General features: G+C 30.7%; 3 protein-coding genes and 1 pseudogene across 3 annotated transcripts in view; 3 read left to right on the top strand and 1 right to left on the bottom strand.

Moving 5' to 3' along the window:
• The window catches only part of LOC144839162 (uncharacterized), a 304,410-nt gene that overhangs the window by 119,100 nt on the left and 160,287 nt on the right, over positions 1 to 25,023 (top strand). The gene's annotated exons all lie outside the window — the stretch shown is intronic.
• On the bottom strand, positions 9 to 5,226 carry LOC144840119 (COMM domain-containing protein 2-like). The gene is made up of 5 exons (XM_078695789.1): positions 5,022 to 5,226; positions 4,611 to 4,688; positions 4,256 to 4,338; positions 1,025 to 1,198; positions 9 to 476 (listed from the first exon to the last, which is right to left on the bottom strand). Exons 1-5 carry the CDS (start codon positions 5,086 to 5,088, stop codon positions 276 to 278), a joined length of 603 nt encoding a protein of 200 aa, XP_078551915.1. The 5' UTR covers positions 5,089 to 5,226; the 3' UTR covers positions 9 to 275.
• On the top strand, positions 1,652 to 1,769 carry LOC144841634 (5S ribosomal RNA; annotated as a pseudogene).
• Positions 5,214 to 9,183, top strand: LOC144840120 (thialysine N-epsilon-acetyltransferase-like). The gene is made up of 5 exons (XM_078695790.1): positions 5,214 to 5,317; positions 6,723 to 6,885; positions 7,540 to 7,719; positions 7,977 to 8,017; positions 8,119 to 9,183. The coding sequence occupies exons 2-5, from the start codon at positions 6,762 to 6,764 to the stop codon at positions 8,287 to 8,289; spliced, it is 516 nt and encodes a 171-aa protein (XP_078551916.1). The 5' UTR covers positions 5,214 to 5,317; positions 6,723 to 6,761; the 3' UTR covers positions 8,290 to 9,183.

The following is a 25,023-nucleotide window of genomic DNA, read 5'->3' on the forward strand; positions in this document are numbered from 1 at the left end:
CACTGTAAGAATATTCTAGAAAAAAATTCATTTCAAAGTATGGAAGGCAGTTGATGACAAAATAACTTTTTTTTCTGAATTATACAGTAACATACAGTATTTAATAGCAGTTTTTGTATATACACAGTCAAGTTAAATTTACTGTATGTTTATTACTGTATTACTAGGTCAAGATACCTGATATTGCCCAATCAAATAATTACTCATGGTTTTATATGAATATTATTGAACACAGGTGTACTAAATATGTATTTGAAATAACAATACAGTATTATCTATTTATTGATATTTCTTAAAATTCTTCGACTATGTTGTGTTTTAACTTGGTCTAGAGCATCTTCTAAAACTTCTGTCATGTGGACTAGATTGACCGGGTCGGTCTGAAGCAGCATTGATTTGTTTTCGTCATACTCCTTGGTGTGGAATCTCAACAGTATATTTGGAATCACTTGATGTCTGAGAGAACGACTTGCCAACTGCAAAACAGAACAAAATAAAGCAACATATTCAATGTAAAAAGAAAGTTTAAAAGTTTTAAACTTTGACTCTGTAACAAGCCCTTTCATACACATCCAACAGTTAGCAGTTCACCAATTACAGGATGGATAAACTACTTATAATTTGTTGTTTTTATAAACTAAGTCTCATTCGAGTGGAGTTGAAGGCACTAGGTCAGGGATTAGAAGGCAAGCATGTTAACCACCAAGCTACAGATCCATTACAGAATGCCAGGCTCTTATGCTCTGTCTCCCACTGCTACTGAAGGTACAAATTTGAGAAAAGGTGATATATTCAGAGAATTTTAATCGCTTTTCCATGAAAAATCCCTCCATTTACAAACTAGTGTACAGGCCTGAAAGTGGAGGAGCAAGAGAGGTATTGCAATATAAAAACCTAAATAATTCTGACTATGTTTTGTATCAAGGATATATATGTTACAGTGAAAGGTTAGAGGTTAAAGGTTAAACAAACTCAGATTCAGACAAAAAACAATACATTTTCATTTTGTTTCCTTATTACCAACCTCGACATCCAATCTCCATTCCAAGTCGTGATAATGAGGAAAGTCCATTGACATTTCCGACATGATTTCCCTGATTTCTTTCCGATTTTCCATGTACATCTGAAGCAATTCTTTTTTCAGTTCTTCACTGAAGCCAAGAACTAGAATAGAGTCTTGAAAGTCTATTTCTGATACCTGTTACAAATAGACCATTTTTATTCACAAATTTAAACTTATTGTAAAGCATGCATTCAACTGACATCAGTAGCAACATAATAAGATGATAATTTAACATTAATTAAATGTTTTTCAAGGAAGCATTATTTTTTTATCCTCAACGTGTGCATGCATGACATTAATTATGGCATAAATTACGTAAGTTTGATCATAAATGAAATGGGTTATGCCAATGGTTTTCTGCAAGCCAGTGCGTGTTTAGCTTTCCATTTGTTAAGCTCTCAAAAATGTGTGATGTGCCCATATATGGACATGATGATGTTATATGACTACCACATTTGGGCACATCACACTTTTTGGTCAACTCTCATTGTTGTTATTGCTTTTTTTTTTTATAGTAAGAGATATTTTTTTAAGGGCTTAAATGCGAGTTAATATGGTAATAGATAAGTTGTCTTATAAGTTATATAGATATACGGTCTTACCACGTTGAAACACCGGTTCTCGTCAGATCACCAAAGTTAAGCAACATTGGGCCCGGTTAGAGTTTGGATGGGAGACCATCTGGGAATACCGGGTGCTGTATATAGAGCTGGGGTACCGTTAGGCATTTGAAATCAGCACTGCTGCCTCTTATGGCAGCCCCCTGCATCTAGTATCTGCCTCAGACATATTGGCTTATGCCTCTCCTCTGGTTAAGGTGGGCACTGGACATTCAGATGAATGTAAGACTAGTTGACATTGTCGTTTACGACAGAAGTCGGCCATAAAAGTTAGCTTTCAATTCTTAACATAGAAAATGTTCAATTTACAGGTTCCTCTACGACAATGATAGATATAGTCTAGGACCTGGGTCGGATTTGTATGCATTTAATTTAGGAGAGAATATCTCAACTGTTATAGGATAATTTGACCCCAACGAACAACATGGAATGTGTGCCAAATTTGCTATCCGGGACGAACATGCCCAAAATCGGGGTCAAAGGTTATAAATGTATGGTTCTTTTATCTCGACAACCACTTGTCGTACAGATTTGCTTTTGGTGTCAAATTGTTCAGAATATACATATTTATATTCAGTCTAACACAACTTTTAGCAAAAAAATGACCGGAAATGCTTTTACTGACCTTTGACCCAAAAAACACATTTTCGGGTAAATTATTCTTTAAAATGCCAATGGACAAACTTTATGGTATCAAATGAAAGCATACACAATATGCTACCCATTGCTGCCCAACTTGTATTGACAATTTTTAATTATGAAGCTAATTGTATGGAAAATGTGCATATTTTGATTATTTTTATACAAAGAAAAGAATATTTGGTAGCATAATTGTTATGTTTATTTATATAATATTAAATAATTTAAGTATTTGGAAAAACTATTTGGTATCAAATGAAAGCCCATAAAATATTCTATCCATTGCTATCCAACTTGTATTAAAAATCTGTAATTATTATGCTAATTTTGTGACAAATGTGCATATTTTATTATTTTTTTTACTAAAATGAGTATATTAAATAGTGTAAATTTATTTTGCTTTATTTATATTAAATAATTCAAGTGTTCTTTAGGTGTCAAATTTTTCAGAATATACATATTTATATTCGGTCTAACACAACTTTTAGCCAAAAAATGACCGGAAATGCTTTTACTGATCTTTAACCCAAAAATGACCAAAAAACACATTTTCAGGTTAAATTATTCTTTAAAATTCCAATGGACAAACTGTATGGTATCAAATGAAAGCATACACAATATGCTACCCATTGCTACCCAACTTGTATTGAACATTTTTTAATTATGAAGCTAATTGTATGGAAAATGTGCATATTTTGATTATTTTTATACAAAAAATGAATATTTTGTAGCGTAATTGTTATGTTTATTTATATAATATTAAACAATTTAAGTGTTTGGAAAAACTATTTGGTATCAAATGAAAGCCCATAAAATATTCTATCCATTGCTACCCAACTTGTGTTAAAAATCTGTAATTATGATGCTAATTTTGTGAAAAATTTGCATATTTTATTATTTTTTTACTAAAATGAGTATATTAAATAGTGTAAATTTATTTTGGTTTATTTATAATATTAAATAATTCAAGTGTTCTTTAGGTGTCAAATTGTTCAGAATATATATATTTATATTCGGTCTAACACAACTTTTAGCCAAAAAATGACCGGAAATGCTTTTACTGAACTTTGACCCAAAAATTTTCAAAGAACATATTTTTGGGTTAAATTATTCTTTAAAATGCTAATGGACAAACTGTATGGTATCAAATGAAAGCATACACAATATGCTACTCATTGCTAACCAAATTGTATTGAAAATTTTTAATTATGAAGGTAATTGTATGGAAAATATGCATATTTTGATTATCTTTATACAAAAAATAAATATTTGGTAGCGCAATTGTTATGTTTATTTATATAATATTAAATAATTTAAGTGTTTGGAAAAACTATTTGGTATCCAATGAAAGCCCATAAAATATTCTATCCATTGCTAACCAACTTGTATTAAAAATCTGTAATTATGATGCTAATTTTTCCATACAATTAGCTTTATAATTAAAAATTTTCAATACAATTTGGTTAGCAATGAGTAGCATATTGTGTATGCTTTCATTTAATACCATACAGTTTGTCCATTGGCATTTTAAAGAATAATTTATCCCGAAAATGTGTTTTTTGGTCATTTTTGGGTCAAAGGTCAGTAAAAGCATTTTCGGTCATTTTTTCGCCAAAAGGTGTGTTAGACCGAATATAAATATGTATATTCTGAACAATTTGACACCAAAAGCAAATCTGTACGACAAGTGGTTGTCGAGATAAAAGAACCACACAGTTTTAACCTTTGACCCCGATTTTGGGCATGTTCGTCCCGGATAGCAAATTTGGCACACATTCCATGTTGTTCGTTAGGGTCAAATTATCCTATAACAGTTGAGATATTCTCTCCTAAATTAAATGCATACAAATCTGACCCAGGTCCTAGACTAATATAAGTTTAAAGTGGGGAGGGGCACCAAGGGGTACAATACTGTACCTCTTAACACACTTACCATTAATTTAGAACTTTCTGTCAGTAAATACATAAGTCCCTGAACTCCATTCTGAACTGTGAGAGCATCAACTGATAGTTTTTCTGTAGTAAAAATTATTTCATTTTTTTTATAATTATCATCATTCAGGCAAACACAAGATATTTGAAGTATAATACATAAATAGGTACTGTAATAAAAAAAAGTAATATTTTCACTTTTAATCAAATGCATGAATTTATATAAAGCTCCGTCTACACTGTCAAAGTGTGATGTGCCCAAATATGGTAGTGATATGACATCATCATGTCCATATATAGGCACATTACATAAAATAAAGTTCGATAGTGTAGATATAAGATAGGGCTTAACTTACGAGCAGCTGATTGGTACAGTTTTGGATTTGAACCATTCTTGATAAAATCCAGAGCAATCTGGCAGAACTTTTGTACCACTGAAAAAGTAAATTCGTTTTAAAAGCATGGTATCTGGCTGGGATTGCTTACCTTTTTATTTAGTACTCAAGTTACTTTTAGTGAAATTAAAGAGGCAGTGATTTAAAACAATTACTTACAATTACAGTACTACGTCCTAAATATAGCTCTACCTAGCTAGGCCTATAATTTAGTCTCGTAAGCCCAGCTTATAGAGTTTAGCCAATGAGACCCTGGCTGGCTGCTATGTTTGTAATCTTCCTTCTAGTCTAGTAGGCCTAGGTAGTTTTAATTAGGCTAGCTAGAGAGTTCAGTTTTTAATACTAATAGAAAACTGAAGACTATTAACACACCATCTATTTCAACTTGGGTTAGAAAGCTAAGATGGTCCTTATGCTCATCTTCTAGCATCAAAAGCATTTTTATATTTAATTCCCAAAAAAAAACAGATCGTGGATGAAATTTATTGTTGTTTGTGGAGTATATCACGTGATACGACAAGTGTTCTGATCACCTGATCAAGACTTCTCCTTTTGCGTGTGACACACGCGCAGTAGTGTGGCAGTTTATTCAAACTGTATACAGTACTTCCACCATCACCTTCCCACCACCAAAGAACCCTGTACACAAAGGAAATAAAAGTAGTAAAGTAAGTAAAGGCTTCTGACTTATAAAATATCATAAAGTACATAAGTGTTTGCTTCCATATCAGCCTAGGTAGGCCTGCAGCTTCCCTCTCTATACATTTCTGGTTTATATTTCCGATAGGAGAAAGTGACTGAATGTGTGTGGTCGATTCCGATGCTTGCTACATGGATATGTATGACACGCAGAAAGAGTAATAATTTACTGAGATTGGCATTAATACTTTTGCACCTACAGACCAGTTGAACCTCCTTGGAGGCTTTCAAAAGCTGAGTCGGCCACTCTTTTTTTTTTTTTACTACAAATTAGATTTTTGTATGGTAAATTACCTCCCGTAAGTGGCCATCAGAAAAATTTGTATTAATTTTGATACATTTGTGCTGTATATATTAATTATTATATTACAGTAGCTTTATTTCGAAGCGGTTTTAAATATATTTCTGTGAAGAACATTCCTGTGTTTTTTAGATGCGATGAGAAAACTACACAGCTTTTGACTGACCAATTTGTCTGAAAATCATAAATAATAATAAACCACCTGATCATAAACAATAAAATACAATTAGCTGGAGAATATTGGGAAGAGGCCTGTTGCGTTAAGAATGGCGAAAAATATTGTGCATAGCCATAATACGTGATTTTGGCCCAATATCGTCAGAACCTCCCATAAGCGGTCACCTCTCGTAACTTGAAATCGCTGCTGTAAGTAATTAGACTTCACAGTCACTCAGCATTACCGCCGAGCAGGTGAATGTTTTTAAATTGGATTCTGCAGCAGAAGCAAAAAAGAAAAAAATATATCCCAAAATACAGTACCTGCAGTACTTCATGATTCACTTTTCATGACAAACATCATATAATATTAGATGACTTCCATTTGCGGTTTTGGTAGTTATCCTACAGTATGTTCTTCCATACCGCATTGTCAAAATAAGGAAAATAAATATTTCATCAGCGGCACACTAATGATGAATTTGTGTATGGACTATAAAACGTCATCAATATGCACCATTATTTGGACAGGACTGCTAATATTAGTAAAAATGTTAATGTAAGTATTCTCTATCGCCTCCTGATTTTTATCTATGTCTGGCTGGTTAAGGCAGCTACTGTAGGCCAGATTTTTATTAGTTTTCTTTTATAAAGATAAAAGATCCATCAAAATAAACCCATCATTCATCTAGTTATTAAATATTTTGCATTATTATGTACAATCAGGAGTTCGTTAGTTAGCAGGTAAGCGAAATAAATATTGTTTCAGTTTATCTTCCTGTAAGAGCATAGAGCCATGCTGTACAGTATAAAGTAAGGTATTAAAGAGTTTACGGAAATAACAAATTGAAATTCAATGTCTAATGCTGTCATGCATTGTTAACATTTACAAAATTCCGATATCCTATATAAACTAGTTTTCCAAGTTAAAAAAGAAGTAGTACAGTAGCAGGAAAATGGAAGATGGCAACTTTCGTATACGAGATGCAAGACCGGAGGATTGCGCTGCAATAATGAAGATGATTGTGGAATTAGCAGTGTTTGAAAATTCTGAAGATCAAGTAGAAAACACTACTGAAGGTATACTTTACATTACATTAAAAATAAAATTAAAGAGTAGTGTAGTGTATGTATAAAATAGGGTACACTACTGTAACATTACTAAATTTAAGCACAAATTACCCATACATGTCCAGTACGGATTAGTGAGGCTTTCAGTTTTACCCAACTGCAAGCTCTCATGCCACTGAACTAAAATCTTGCTCTTTTTCACCATAATCTCAAACGATTGAACAACAACGTATAAAAATTAAATACTTTGTGAGCAAAGCGAGCACCATTAGGCTGGGGACCGCCAAGGGCCCCGGAAGCCTGGCTCTTTGAATAATATATAGATCGTTTCAATAAATTTTTGAGCACATACAAATTCCGCCCGGAAGAATACCATTATTTTGGGAAAACACTTTTTAGGCACTGTTCCTGATGCGTCACTCGCAAAATCTATTCTTCTATACTGTCTTTTCTGAAATTACATATGGTACCATACGTCATGCATGTCATTGAAGTCTACTGTCTATTTCATTTCAACAATTTAATCTGCGCCGGTGTTTAATACTATAAAGGTTTGTGCAAAAAAGTGTACATAATTAAAACACGCACTCGCACACTTGTCTTCTGAAATGTAGCTTTCCTGTGAGATGTTTATCGAACTTGTTAAAACTCTTGTTTTTTTAGGTCTACAGAAGGATATATTTGAACCAGGAAGCATTGTGTCTTGCCTAGTAGCGGAATATAAAAGACCAGAAGTAGAGACATTTGAAGTAATTGGTTACAGCGTTTTCTTCTATACATACAGTACTTGGAAGGGAAAGGTGGTTTATATGGAAGACATATATATCATGAAAGAGTTCAGAGGTAAATGACCTACTAACTGACCTATGACCTACTTCTAACTGACCTTTAATGTATGTGAATGCATCCAAAGATTTTGATGTGTATTTCTAACTATGTTATTATTATTTTTCTCTGCGGAAACTGAATATTCTTAGTTGAAATCCAACCAAAACTAAAAAAATGGTTTTACTATTTTAAAAAATGCTTTCAATAAAAAGTCAATTAGCATGTCACAAAAAAAGGAAATATCAATGTTATTCTTTACTTAAATTTTATAGGAAGAGGTTACGGACGAATTATGATGAGAAGGGTTGCTGAGGTAATTATGTCAAAAAATAACTGAAAAACATGAATAATTAATGAATATATAAATAATATAAATAATTTTTAACCCATATAACAACATTATAATTTTTTCAGATTGGTTTAGAGAAAGGTTGCCAGAGAATGCTGTGGGCAGTGCTAGGTTGGAATAAACCAGCAATTAATATGTATAAAACAATCAACTCGATAGATTTAACAGTAACTGAGGACTGGCATATGTATACAATGTTTAAGCCTCAATTGTTAACATTTGTGACTAATTCTTAATTTTTCTATTTAAAGACAATTTTCAGTTTAGAAATGTTAGTATAATAATGTAATATTGTAATGCCTTTTCAACATCTGCTGGCTGCTTTCCATGCATGATTCGTTTACACGATAAATGATGCTACGCGTATATCGCGTTTTCGTCATGAAATGTTTAATTTGCTGTACCAGACTGGAGCATGTGTGAAAGACCATTCATTAGTCCGGTCAAACTATGGTTTGACCTAGAGACAAAATTAGAACAGAATTTATTTTTGTTGTACTTCCTAAGACCCATCTGAATAACATATCAAAAATAGAGAAAAGGAAGAAAAAAAACTAAAAATAAAAAATGGCCGTTTTCTCTCTCAATTTTACCCAAATATTAGTATTAAAGCATCCGATTTTGGCTAGAAAATCACTTTTAAAAATCCAAGATGGTTAAAATATACTTCAAAATGGCTGCCATTTTTCTTAGCCTGTATAAAACACCAAATCAAGTCTTTCAAAATTGTCTGTCATAGGTCGTAGTCACGTATACATTTTTCTTTTAGAAGCAGTCCTCATGAAACATTCATTTTCAGTATTAATATTGTAAAGTTTTGAAAGTAAAAGTTGGTCCTATTGTCACCAATGGGAGTTTACGAATTAGCTGTCACATTTATAAATTCCAAAACAAAAATGAAATACTTAGATTCAACAAATATTATTTAATTTTAAACTAAAACTTGACTAGATTGACTTATCAAGTATTTAGAAGATACTGAAAGTTTTTCAGACAAAATATATTTATAAAAACCAAATTACCATAGATGGTTTAGATAGAACTCGCGTTATTCACCAAACTAGTTACCAATTAACAATAATTTACAACTATTAATGAATAAAGTAGTTTGAATCTATGAAACATCCACATATCAATAATGAAATTACTAATTAGGCATAGATGAATTTCTTTAAAATCGTGACAAAACTTAAAATAAATTGAATAAATTATATATACTAAAATCTTGACAATTATAAAACAACATTACCAAAATACATTGATGAATAATTTAAATGGGCATATAAATATACTGAAATCTTGAAAATTAAAATTAGCAAACTACATTTATGAATTTATTAAATATTCTACAATCTTGACATAAACAAATTCTTAAATAATTTTAGTACAATCAAAAATATGAATTGTACAAGAAAATGCTTTTAAATGATATTAGTAAAAAGTTTACAGGTACAGTGATAAAAATGTGATTAAAACAAGATCAAAGCAGAGAGTTCTTAATTGCAACTCTCTGATCAAAGATTGAATGCAATAAATAGCCAAATTACAATGTATTAAGTGGAATCTGTACAGGTGCCGGTTGACGCACTTTGCACTTAAACATATAAGCAATTGTGTAAAGATACGGATTGACTGAGGAGTTGATGGGGATGATAAATGTCGCTGCCCAAACATATATGTCATCAGGAATTGTCATCCAACCCATCTCGGAACCAATTGCCATTACTATAATCGGGGCCCAGCAACAGAAATCAGTGAAAACTATTAAGCCTAGTTTTCTCGCCATTTTTAACTGCTCTTTCCTCCTCTGTCTTCTATTGACAGTGGCCCCCGATCTTTTCACTGACAAGAAAATTGTCAGATAACTAAGTACAATTACAAAAAAGCCGACGCCATTAAAGGCAACAAAAATAGCAACAGCATACTCCCAACCTGGCCACCTACTTCTGGTTAAAGGTAGTGCAAGGCACACACTTTCCTTTCCATAATAATTGTCACCAAAATACGATAAGTTTAATTCATTGGCTATTACTGGAAGAAAACTCAGCACAATCCAGAATAGCCATCCGAAGCTGATAATGATTCGACATTTTGTACGGTTGAGGCATTTCGTGCTAAATGGATTAACAATGTTAATAGCTCGATCGACACTCAGCAGCACCAGTGTAAACACTGATAACTGCCCAGAGAGTGTAGAAATAGCCCCTGCAAAACTGCAAAGGACACTATTTCTCCAAACTCTGGAAACCTTTCCGTATCTTCCTCTGTAATGTATATCCACACTGGCAATGATGATCAGGTAGACTGACATCAGCAGGTCAGACACGGCAAGGTTGGTAATTAGTGTGGTTTGGACTTTGTTAACATTGTTAATATCATTATCTTTTTTAAACTTTCGTGAAACGATAACAACAACATTCCCAATGACCGAAGATAACCCGATAATCATCATCAACACACGGAGAAGTTCATTTTTTAGCAAGTCTTCACACGATGCAAATGCATCTGAAGGCTCGCAGACATCGATGGCGCCAACAAGGCAACAGAGACTAGAGTATTCCGAGTACCTAAAAGAATCAAATATAGCAACATAATAAGTGCTAAGTTATTATTTGTTGTATCTTAAAGGAATTTCATTAAATTTTGGGATGTTTTAAATAGTTCAAGACCAACATTTCAAAATTTTGAACTGCATGTTATCTGCATATCTTTTGCAATATTTTTAAGTTTGCCCTAAGTCTGTATTTATTGTCTTGTTTACGTTAGCCCACCACTTGGTGTTTAAGCTCAAATAGTATACGTATGAAATGCCATATGTGGCAAAATATTTCTCTTTTTATGAATAATAAGTTGAAGTTGTGTATGTAGATCTATCAATACTTACAATTCTTTTAAGCTTGTAAATTGCTGAAAAGTTCTATCTCTGTAAACCTTTAACTTGTTGCCTCTTAACTTTCTAAAAATAACAAATTCAAACACTAAATTAAACATTGTTAAGAATGTACAAGAAGAGTTACCAGAGTTGCCAAAATTATTATTTCTGTGTATCAACTTTTTTTTGTCTAGAACTCTGTATGTTTCACACTTTCTCTTCTTTCATTCATTACTAACTTAATATATCTATATTGTATACATAACATTTCTTATTATAATAATATAAATTAATAATAATATAATATAATAATGTACAGAACTAATAATATGTTTAGATTCGAGTGTTTAGTTATTGTAGCTTGGTATTTTTAAAGGTGGTTTTACTTGTTAGTAGATAGTATAAAGTACCGTATATTTCGGTGTACAAGTCGCACCTGTGTATGTATTTTTTATGTAGTCGATGTATAAGACGCACTTATTTCTAGGCCGAAATGTTTACATTTTACAATCAAAACAATAGTATTTTAATAATAAAACAATGAAGTTTGAGACAAATTGATTAGAATCAAATGATATAATTTTGTTTGATTGCCTTTATTATTACATCGTAATCAGTCTCTACTTCAACTGAACGTTCAATGAAAAGGGAAATCCCCATATTTTTGCAGTTACGATGCACTGTGTGGGTAGGGCTAGCCTTTTTAAATTTCATATTATTTAAATATATACCTTCTAATTGTGTGTATGACCATTATATAAAATCAATCTAAACGATACTAGTCTGTATGAGGAGAGCACTAACCATGTGCTCCTTGCCTGGCCATATACATTATGAGATTAGGGGAAGCTACAGTACTTAACACAATAACACGCTCTTTTATAACCATGTACTAGAATCGAGCAAGTATCAAGTATTTGGATCTATGATTTCTGAAATTGGAGAGCACATTAATAGATTTTAGTGGTAAATCACATGTGCATAAACATAATTACTGTGTATTAAAAATAGGCCAAAGTGATAAGGATGATTTAATTGAGGCAATCAAAGGTGGATGTTCTCTCTATTGATCCTGATATAAATCATACCAATTTAGGTTATGGACACGCGAGAAGTTAAAGATGTATTGTCCCTTTGACTAATTCCAAAAAAATAAAAAATAACAGATTTCGAAAAAAGGTGGGTCATTTTGAAGTATCATAATAGTTATTAACTATCACCAAAAATTTGTCGAAAAAAAAATCATTTAGCTGAAATACAGACGTTTTTTTGTTTAAAAAATAACTCTGACTTCCAGTCAAAGTTTTCGATCAAAACATACCCCATAATGAAACGCTTGTTTGGCTACTCTGTATGCATAATCATAAAACTTCCTCACGATCTGTGTGAATATACCTTCTCAATCGTGACGAGTTGTAAACAATCCTAATTAGCATATGCGTAATGCGTACTCGTGGTTTGAAATCTTTGTTTACTTTAGCTCGCGACGATTTTCCAGACGAAATGTAATCAAATTAATTTACCTGTTAATTACGTAAACTTGTTGCTTTTAGCTCGAATTTTCGACTTAAAGTGAATAACTTTAATATTACTTTGATATGGCCAATTTAAATTTAGAATATTTTGACCTTCATTTTTTTGTGTTTCAAGGGACAATACATCTTTAAAAAAATACAAATTGCAGAGTGTTAACTTACAAAATCGAAAGAGATGAAACAACAAAAGAAAATGCCTCAGGATCTATGGTAGTTATAGCGTTGTTATCTAAGTTCCTGTTAAAAGATAAATCAACAGACCCTTAATTATATAATTAGCTTAACCAATTAATATACTATAATGAGTAAGATTTACAGTAGGACAGCTCTATTCAGGAGACACTTTCCGCAAACGAGGGGCAACATATGTTTTAACACTATGGCCAACCCCTAAGGGGACAATATTTCTTCCCATTACAAAAACAATAAAAACGTTGGGTTTTGAAGGTGTCCCATTAATATGGCTTCTACTGTAATTTACAATATAAAAGTATATAAACAGGAGAAAACACTTACAGTGTTGTCAATGCTGTCAAACCATTAAATGCATTAGCTGACAATGTACTGATTTTGTGACCATTCAAACGCCTTCAAAATAAAATATTTCAAGGTAAAGTAAAATTATTATATCATAGTTGTTTGATACAGTATGTTAAAACAACTTCAAAGAAAATAATTCATAGTAAGGAAAATCATATACAGTATCCAAGTTGTTTGATACAGTATTATGGTAATTATTTTCATAAAAAAAAAAAATTGTGACAAAAGAGATCTTTGAATCAAATAATCATGTATATAAACAATAATATAATTCATGTTGTTAGTTGTAAATCTATTGATTGACACCGGTGTTACAGCAATGTTAGGGCAGTCCATACAGTATCAACTGGAATAATTAGAATAGTTCTAAAACGACAATAAATAAAGTTTCTTTTGAAATTAGGAAGTTTGTAAAAGTATTGAAAAAATACTCACAGTTCTGTCAATGATTCCAAACCAGAAAATGCATAGGCTTTCAATGTGCGTATTTGGTTACCTTCCAACTGCCTTAAATGATAAATAATGCACAGTATAATATTCTTGCTAGCTTATAGGCTTGAGCAGGTAAGTTAATTGCAAATTATTTATTGAGTTCTACATCTTATATAATTTTGGGGCTTGCTCATGCCCAGTCCGAGTTTCCAAATACCCATTATTTTTTCAGCCTTTGTAAGCTATAAGCTTCCGCATGGTAACTGTTTCTGTCCTCTTGAATATAACTGCCTAAAGGAGCGGCGCAAAAAGAAGCCCATCTCAAAATTGAGTCCATCTCGAAAAGAAGCCCACCCAAGAATCCTAAAGAGAAGAAGCTGCAATTGCCTTCTTTTCAAGGTTTTATGATAATACATAATAATCTGTAATTGTTAATTCTACATGCATGATTTAATTTGGTGAAATAATATAAATTTGTAAACGTAGCAAATAGTATGAAAACACTCACAGGTCTGTCAAAGCTGACAAACCATTAAATGCTCTGGCTGGCAATGTACTGATTTGGTTACCATCCAACCTCCTACAAAGGAAAAAGAATGAACAGTATAATAAAATTACAATAATCAAGAAGGTTGATTTTTTTTCCTAATATGGTAATACAGTATGGTATGAAACTGACACATCCCATTAAGACACTGGTATTAAGGCCTGAATGATTTTCCTATTTAGCAGCACATCCAAACACAAACACACCTCTCATAGGCACAGACAATTTTTGACAATAAACATTAAATGCATTAGCTGGCAATGTACTGATTTTGTGACCATTCAAACGCCTTCAAAATAAAATATTTCACGGTAAAGTAAAATTATTATATCATAGATGTTTGATACAGAAAAATAATTCATAGTAAAGAAAATCATATACAGTATCCAAGTTGTTTGATACAGTATTATGGTAAATTTTCAGAAAAAAAAATTAGTGACAAAAGAGATCTTTGAATCAAATAATCATGTATATAAACAATAATATTATTAATTCATATTGTTGCTCTAATCTATTGATTGGCACCGGTGTTACAGCAATGTTAGGGCAGTCTATGACATACAGTATCAACTGGAATAATTAGAATAGTTCTAAAACAACAATAAATATAGATCATTATGTGGCGGGTGTTCTGGGTCCGCCAGAAAAGAAAGAAGATATCCGGCCATCGACGTAGCTCGAATCGTCTCGCGGGCCACTCTGTCAACGGTTGACAGGACCTCCTCAGACTTAGCGCGCTCCGCACTAAGAAAGTTTGACCTACTTGCGTCTAAGCCTTGGTCTTCGCGGACCCGCCCCTTAGCGGCGTCTGGAATGACGGGCGCCGTGATATAGTGTTCAAACTGTTGAGTAGGCACTGGAAAGGCCGCTCCGAGAACAAATGGCGCAGGCTTAGGAATCTTCGGTTCCCTAGCTATAAGCTCGATCCTATCAATAAGTTCAGGATCAAGCGGCACGACCGAGCACATGGAAGTCTTCTTCAGCGGCGTGCGTAGACCGCACGTCAATAATTGTTTCGACAATGGCGCGGGCTTCGGCTCGTTAAACGCGTAGTCGACTCCAAGAAACTCGAGTACCGCCGGGACAGTACAAAGCACTAATGCCTGCAGGCCCTCACCCTCCGGTCCCTCACGCTCTCTCGCGCGCTCCTCATCAGAGAGCGTGACCATCGTCATATCGGAATCATACCCTCTGACGATGGACGGGCCCTCAGACACAGACGTCTGAAGCGGGGGGCAAAGTACGATGTACGGAACTTGGGGAGGGCCGGTATGAGGAGGGTTGCAGAGGGCATCTCCCTAGGCAACGCTCTCACCGCTGCCAAGATAGCTTGCATGACCGCCGGGGAGTGTACATCCGGATCGGCCGCAGCTGCAGCGGGGGAAGGCATCACTGGAGGAGCATTCTCGCGTACATGTATAGGATGACTAACAACAGTCTCCAGTGTTACACACGGTGTGGGGTCAGTGACCTCCACACGATCCCGAGGCTTAGGTAGCGAACTTCGCAGGCGTCCATCGGACACAGATATCGCACGGAGCCTCCTCGCTACAAGAACGGCAATTAACGCATCTTGCGTGCCGATCCCACTTGGTCGTAGCACGGGGACCCTTACACTGTATGCACTCTGATTTTGGCATAGTGCCAGCTAACAATTGTATGGTAACACAACGTACATCTAACGGAGTAACAACTAACGGTGTGTGTACTTGTTTCTATCCTCTACGATTTGCAACGTATCACTATTTCTATTCTAGGCCTAAAATAACGTTTTCTCAAACGTGACTAGAATCCTCTAGATAAGCCTAGAATAACGGATTTCAACGTATCCACACAACAAGTAATGACTAAGCCTGTCTAATCAATTATAGACCGAACAAAGGAACTTAGCTTCGTCTTGTTCTTTTCTTATGTCTTGGAATTCCTGGAATTCTTATCGTTCTTTGTATCACGTACGAACATAACGGCAGTACGAAAAGAAATTATGACGCTATTACGTTGGATGGCTCCCTCTTGAGGGTGTGGTTACGGATGCGTGCATTATCCGATAGGGGTGCTATTTTATATATACGGATTTTTCTTTTTCGTAAATTGTATCCTCTCTTCGGAGAGAGAGAGGCTATATTGTCGGTTTATCCAGGTAAGCAGGCACGAAATAGACTAGGAAGTTTGTAAAAGTATTGAAAAAATACTCACAGTTCTGTCAATGATTCCAAACCAGAAAATGCATAGGCTTTCAATGTGCGTATTTGGTTACCTTCCAACCGCCTTAAATGATCAATAATGCACAGTATAATAGTATTGCTAGCTTGGCTTGAGCAGGTAAGTTAATTGAAAATTATCTATTGAGTTCTGCAGTACATTTTATATAATTTTGGGGTTTGCTCATGCCCAGTCCGAGTTTCCAAATACCCATTTTTTCAGCCTTAGTAAGCTATAAGCTTCCGCATGGTAACTATTTCATCCTTCCGTCCTCTTGAATATAACTGCCTCTAAAGGAGCGGCACAAAAAAGAAGCCCATCTCAAAATTGAGTCCCACCCAAGAATCCTAAAGAGAAGAAGCAGCAATCGCCTTCTTTTCAAGGTTTTATGACAAATCTGTTATTGTTATTTCTACATGCATGATTTAATTTAGTGAAACTTCAGAAACTAGGAAGTTTGTAAAAGTGTTAATTGCCCCCATTCCCAGTGCGAGTATCTTTTCTTTTCTTATGTCTTGGAATTCCTGGAATTCTTATCGTTCTTTGTATCACGTACGAACATAACGGCAGTACGAAAAGAAATGATGACGCTATTACGTTGGATGGCTCCCTCTTGAGGGCCTGGTTACGGATGCGTGCATTATCCGATAGGGGTTCTATTTTATATATACGGATTTTTCTTTTTCGTAAATTCTGTTATTTAAAAATACTATACTACTGCGCTTAGTAGTCTTAAACTTTACTTGCCACTCCATCTACCTTTGAATGTTTTCCTTTGAGAAAACACTTACAATGTTGTCAATGCTGTCAAACCATTAAATGCATTAGCTGGCAATGTACTGATTTTGTGACCATTCAAACGCCTTCAAAATAAAATATTTCAAGGTAAAGTAAAATTATTATATCATAGTTAGTTGTAAATTAATTGGCACCGGTGTTACAGCAATGTTAGGGCAGTCCATGACATACAGTATCAACTGAAATAATTAGAAAAGTTCTAAAACAACAATACAAAAAGTTTATTTTGAAATTAGGAAGTTTTTAAAATGAAGTATTGAAAAAATACTCACAGTTCTGTCAATGATTCCAAACCAGAAAATGCATAGGCTTCCAATGTGTATATTTGGTTACCTTCCAACCGCCTTAAATGATAAATAATGCACAGTGTAATAGTATTGCTAGCTTAGGCTTGAGCAGGTAAGTTAATTGCAAATTATCTATTGAGTTCTACATCTTATATAATTTTGGGGTTTGCTCATGGCCAGTCCGAGTTTTCAAATACCCATTTTTTCAGCCTTAGTAAACTATAAGCTTCCGCATGGTAACTGTTTCTGTTCTTTTGAATATAACTGCCTAAAGGAGCGGTGCAAAAAGAAGCCCATCTCAAAATTTAGCATATATCGAAAAGAAGCCTACCTAAGAATCCAAAAAAAAGAAGCAGCAATTGCCTTCTTTTCAAGGTTTTATGATAATAAATAATGTGTTATTGTTAATTCTACATGCATGATTTAATTTAGTGAAATAATATAAATTTGTAAACTTAGCAAATAGTATGATACCGCCTTAAATGATAAATATAATGCACAGTATAATGTTCTTGCTAGCTTAGGCTTGAGCAGGTGAGTTAATTGCAAATTATCTATTGAGTTCTACATCTTATATCATTTTGGGGTTTGCCCCCATTCCCAGTCAAAGTTTCCAAATACCCATTTTTTCAGCCTTAGCAAACTATAACCTTCCGAATGGTAACTGTTTCCTAAAGTGTGCTTGTTTTGTGCTGCTCCTAAAGAAGCGGCACAAAAAGAAGCCCATCTCAAAATTGAGCATATCTCGAAAAGAAGCCCACCTAAGAATCCTAAAAAAAGAAACAGCAATTTCCTTCTTTTCAAGGTTTTATGGTAATCTGTAATTGCTAATAAAATAATTTAGTGAAATAATATAAATTTGTAAACGTAGCAAATGGAATGAAAAAATTCACAGGTCTGTCAATGCTGACAAATTATTAAATGCAAGGGCTGGCAATGTACTGATTTGGTTACCATCCAACCCCCTACAAAGGAAAAAAATGAACAGTATAATACAATTACAATAATCAAGAAGGTTGATTTTTTTTCCTAATATGGTAATAGAGACAAAATCACTACATAAACAAATACTAATTATTTAGTAACATTTGTTACGATATTTATATTTTGACATTTACAATAAAAATTTATTTAGAATTATTATATATTATTTAAAAAAATCGTTCATGTTAGATGAGCAAAAAACTATTGATTTTAAAGATATTTTTTATAAGATCGCAAATTGTGAAATTATGTAATAATATTAATCCATTATCATTGTTTAACCAACAATTTAAAATAATTTATAATTTAATTTCTAAATTAAAACCAAATTGTTAAAAGTAAGCAAACATAAGCAATACACTTACAGTGTTTTCAATGCTGTCAAACCAGCAAATGCATTGGCTGGTAATGTACTTATTTGGTTTCTGTACAAATCCCTTAAAAGTAAAAAGAATGCACAGTATAAGTAAATCACAATATCTAAGCTGTTTTTAAATTATTTTAGTTTTTCTGTCACCTCAAATGTTGAAATGTCTACATTCCTGTACATTATACAGTAGTTATACTGCATGTACTCTATTGTATGTATAATTAGTGATGTCACAATATACTATGTTAAAACAAAAATGTATATTTTAATAACTTATTTTATTAAAATAAAGTGTCTACAACAAATTAAAATTGTTTGATAGCAACCATATAATAAATGTATTATCTAATAGGTTATACAGATTCACTTTTAATTGCTATGTCTTAAAAAATAAATAGTTCAATCATGGTGGATACATTTTAAAAATGTTGATTTTAAAATTGGTTCTACTGTAAATAATCATTGAATCATAATGTATATATTATTAGTCCATTATTACAATTGAACCTACAATGCATGCACTGTATTGTATCAATATTTTAATGTCAAAATATATATTTATATTTTAATAATTTTTATTCTCATAAAACAAAATCACTACATAACAAATACTAATTATTTAGTATAACAATCATTATAATGATATTTATATTGTGAAATTTTACAATTAATATTATTTTTAAATTATTATGTATTACACAAAAATAAAGTTCATTCATGGTGGGTGAACTAAAAACTAGTGATTTATAAAGATATTTTTAATAAGGTCACAAATTGTGAAATTATATAATAATATTATCCATTATCATTGTTTAACCAACAATTTAAAATAATTTATAATTTAATTTCTAAATTAAAACCAAATTGTTAAAAGTAAGCAAACATAAGCAATACACTTACAGTGTTTTCAATGCTGTCAAATCAGCAAATGCATTGGCTGGTAATGTACTTATTTGGTTTCTGTCCAATTCCCTTAAAAGTGAAAAGAATGCACAGTATAAGTAAATCACAATATCTAAGCGGTTTCTAAATTATTTTAGTTTTCTGTCACCTCAAATGTTGAAATGTCTACATTCCTGTACATTATACAGTAGTTATACTGCATGTACTCTATTGTATGTACTTTAGTTATGTCAAAAAAATACAAATGTGATATATTTTTAATAACTTATTTTCTTAAAACAAAATGTCAACAAATTAAAATTGTTTGTTAGTAACCATATAATAGATGTATTATCTAATATGTAATGCAGATTCAGTTTCAATTGTTATATCTTACAAAAAAAAAATTAAATAATGGTGGATAAATTTTAAAAATGTTTCTTTTTAAATGTGTTTTACTGTAAATAATCATGAAATCATAAGGTACATATTAGTTCATTGTTACAATTGAACCTACAATGCATGCATTGTATTTTATCAACATTTTAATTATGTCAAATTATAAAATATATATTTATATTTTAATGATTTTTATTTTCATAAAACAAAATCACTACATAAACAAATACTAATTATTTAGCATAACAATCATTATAATGATATTTATATTGTGAAATTTTACAATTTAAGATTAATTTTGAATTATTATGTATTAATTTTCTAATAATTTTTATTCTCAAGACAAAATTACTACATAAACAAATATTGATTAGCCTACTTAGAAAACATGTTGTAATTTTTTATAAAAATGTGGTAAATATAATTTAATACCTTTTTTTCTTAAAATAAAATGTCTTCACCAAATGTAATTGTTTGTTAGCAACAATATAATATCTATTATCTAATATGTTATACAGATTCACTTTCAATTGTTATATCTTACAAAAATAAATAGTTCAATCATGGTGGTTACATTTTAAAAATGTTGATTTTAAAATTGGTTTTACTGTAAATAATCATGAAATCATAAGGTACATATTATTATTAGTCCATTGTTACAATTGAACCTACAATACATGTGTCACGTGGTACTTCGAGTCAGTAACAAAAGACACAACACGCCATCGGTATGCTTCCAATTTCTTTATTCTTGGATCTTCACCTTAGGCTTAGGAGCCTCCAAACTACTGCTTCAGCAACCACTTCGAGCTTTCCCCTTACAAGTTCCTAGCCTGATCCTTGATCATATCAGCTAGCTATGGTAACTTCTTACTTCTCTCTACTTGGAGACCTGGGCACAACTCCCATTCTCATCAAGCCGGCAACACTATACGTGGCACACTCAGATCTACTGTGTTCCCCTTGCTTTGCATATTCATTTAAATAATTTTAATTAATTTGTTGCCCTCTATCGGTCTAAAACTTTTTTAATTACGGTATACATTAAAATAGAATTAAAATTAAAACTAGGCCAACAGCCATAAGTCGCGTGCTAAAACGCAGTGATACCGGACCGACCGACAGACCGACCGACCGACATAGTGAACTATAGAGTCGCGTCCACACGACTAAAAATATAAAAACACTATCAACTGTGACAACATGCACTGTATTTTATCAATATTTTAATGTCAAAATATAAAATATATATTTATATTTTTTTTCTCATAAGACAAAATCACTACATAAACAAATACTAATTATTTAGTAACATTTGTTACGATATTTATATTTTGACATTTACAATAAAAATTTATTTAGAATTATTATATATTATTTAAAAAAATCGTTCATGTTGGATGAGCAAAAAACTATTGATTTTAAAGATATTTTTTATAAGATCGCAAATTGTGAAATTATGTAATAATATTAATCCATTATCATTGTTTAACCAACAATTTAAAATAATTTATAATTTAATTTCTAAATTAAAACCAAATTTTTAAAAGTAAGCAAACATAAGCAATACACTTACAGTGTTTTCAATGCTGTCAAATCAGCAAATGCATTGGCTTGTAATGTACTTATTTGGTTTCTGTACAAATCCCTTAAAAGTAAAAAGAATGCACAGTATAAGTAAATCACAATATCCAAGCTGTTTTTAAATTATTTTAGTTTTTCTGTCACCTCAAATGTTGAAATGTCTACATTCCTGTACATTATACAGTAGTTATACTGCATGTACTCTATTGTATGTATAATTAGTGATGTCACAATATACTATGTTAAAACAAAAATGTATATTTTAATAACTTATTTTATTAAAATAAAGTGTCTACAACAAATTAAAATTGTTTGATAGCAACCATATAATAAATGTATTATCTAATAGGTTATACAGATTCACTTTTAATTGCTATGTCTTACAAAATAAATAGTTCAATCATGGTGGATACATTTTAAAAATGTTGATTTTAAAATTGGTTCTACTGTAAATAATCATTGAATCATAATGTATGTATATATTATTAGTCCATTATTACAATTGAACCTACAATGCATGCACTGTATTGTATCAATATTTTAATGTCAAAATATATATTTATATTTTAATAATTTTTATTCCCATAAAACAAAATCACTACATAACAAATACTAATTATTTAGTATAACAATCATTATAATGATATTTATATTGTGAAATTTTACAATTAATATTATTTTTAAATTATTATGTATTACACAAAAATAAAGTTCATTCATGGTGGATGAACTAAAAACTAGTGATTTATAAAGATATTTTTTATAAGGTCACAAATTGTGAAATTATATAATAATATTATCCATTATCATTGTTTAACCAACAATTTAAAATAATTTATAATTTAATTTCTAAATTAAAACCAAATTGTTAAAAGTAAGCAAACATAAGCAATACACTTACAGTCTTTCCAATGCTGTCAAATCAGCAAATGCATTGGCTGGTAATGTACTTATTTGGTTATTGTCCAAATCCCTTAAAAGTGAAAAGAATGCACAGTATAAGTAAATCACAATATCCAAGCTGTTTTAAATTATTTTAGTTTTCTGTCACCTCAAATGTTGAAATGTCTACATTCCTGTACATTATACAGTAGTTATACTGCATGTACTCTATTGTATGTATGATTAGTGATGTCACAATACTATGTTAAAACAAAAATGTATATTTTAATAACTTATTTTATTAAAATAAAGTGTCTACAACAAATTAAAATTGTTTGATAGCAACTATATAATAAATGTATTATCTAATATGTTATACAGATTCAGTTTCAATTGTTAGATCTTACAAAAATAAATAGTTCAATCATGGTGGATACATTTTAAAAATGTTGATTTTAAAATTTGTTTTACTGTAAATAATCATGAAATCATAAAGTACATATTATTATTAGTCCATTATTACAATTGATCCTACAATATATGCACTGTATTGTATCAACATTTAATGTCAAAATATAAAATATATAATTACATTTTAATAATTTTTATTCTCATAAAACAAAATCACTACATAAACAAATACTAATTATTTATTAACATTTGTTATAATAATATTTATATTGTGGAATTTACAATAAAAATTTATTTTGAATTATTATAATATTATTCAAAAAAAAATATGTTTATGTTGGATGAGCAAAAAACTATTGATTTTTAAAGATATTTTTTAAAAGATCACAAATTGTGAAATTATATAATAATATTAATTCATTATCATTTTTTAACCAACAATATAAAATAATTTTTAGTTTAATTTCTAAATTAAAACCAAATAGGTAAAAGTAAGCAAACATAAGCAAAACACTTACAGTCTTTCCAATGCTGTCAAATCAGCAAATGCATTGGCTTGTAATGTACTTATTTGGTTTCTGCTCAAATCCCTTAAAAGTAAAAAGAATGCACAGTATAAGTAAATCACAATATCCAAGTTTTTAAATTATTTTAGTTTTTCTGTCACCTCAAATGTTGAAATGTCTACATTCCTGTACATTATACAGTAGTTATACTGCATGTACTCTATTGTATGTACTTTAGTTATGTCAAAATATACTATGTTAAAACAAAAATGTATATTTTAATAACTTATTTTATTAAAATAAAGTGTCTACAACAAATTAAAATTGTTTGATAGCAACTATATAATAAATGTATTATCTAATATGTATACAGATTCAGTTTCAATTGTTAGATCTTACAAAAATAAATAGTTCAATCATGGTGGATACATTTTAAAAATGTTGATTTTAAAATTTGTTTTACTGTAAATAATCATGAAATCATAAAGTACATATTATTATTAGTCCATTATTACAATTGATCCTACAATATATGCACTGTATTGTATCAACATTTAATGTCAAAATATAAAATATATAATTACATTTTAATAATTTTTATTCTCATAAAACAAAATCACTACATAAACAAATACTAATTATTTATTAACATTTGTTATAATAATATTTATATTGTGGAATTTACAATAAAAATTTATTTTGAATTATTATAATATTATTCAAAAAAAAATATGTTTATGTTGGATGAGCAAAAAACTATTGATTTTTAAAGATATTTTTTAAAAGATCACAAATTGTGAAATTATATAATAATATTAATTCATTATCATTTTTTAACCAACAATGTAAAATAATTTTTAGTTTAATTTCTAAATTAAAACCAAATAGGTAAAAGTAAGCAAACATAAGCAAAACACTTACAGTCTTTCCAATGCTGTCAAATCAGCAAATGCATTGGCTTGTAATGTACTTATTTGGTTTCTGCTCAAATCCCTTAAAAGTAAAAAGAATGCACAGTATAAGTAAATCACAATATCCAAGTTTTTAAATTATTTTAGTTTTTCTGTCACCTCAAATGTTGAAATGTCTACATTCCTGTACATTATACAGTAGTTATACTGCATGTACTCTATTGTATGTACTTTAGTTATGTCAAAATATACTATGTTAAAACAAAAATGTATATTTTAATAACTTATTTTATTAAAATAAAGTGTCTACAACAAATTAAAATTGTTTGATAGCAACTATATAATAAATGTATTATCTAATATGTATACAGATTCAGTTTCAATTGTTAGATCTTACAAAAATAAATAGTTCAATCATGGTGGATACATTTTAAAAATGTTGATTTTAAAATTTGTTTTACTGTAAATAATCATGAAATCATAAAGTACATATTATTATTAGTCCATTATTACAATTGATCCTACAATATATGCACTGTATTGTATCAACATTTAATGTCAAAATATAAAATATATAATTACATTTTAATAATTTTTATTCTCATAAAACAAAATCACTACATAAACAAATACTAATTATTTATTAACATTTGTTATAATAATATTTATATTGTGACATTTACAATAAAAATTTATTTTTTATTTATATATTATTTAAAAAAATAAAATTCGTTCATGTTGGATGAGCAAAAAACTATTAATTTTTAAAGTTTTTTTATAAGATCACAAATTGTGAAATTATATAATAATATTAATCCATTATCATTG

Source organism: Antedon bifida, chromosome 4, assembly GCF_963402885.1.
Source record: "Antedon bifida chromosome 4, ecAntBifi1.1, whole genome shotgun sequence".
In the NCBI taxonomy this organism is placed as follows: Eukaryota; Metazoa; Echinodermata; class Crinoidea; order Comatulida; family Antedonidae; genus Antedon; species Antedon bifida.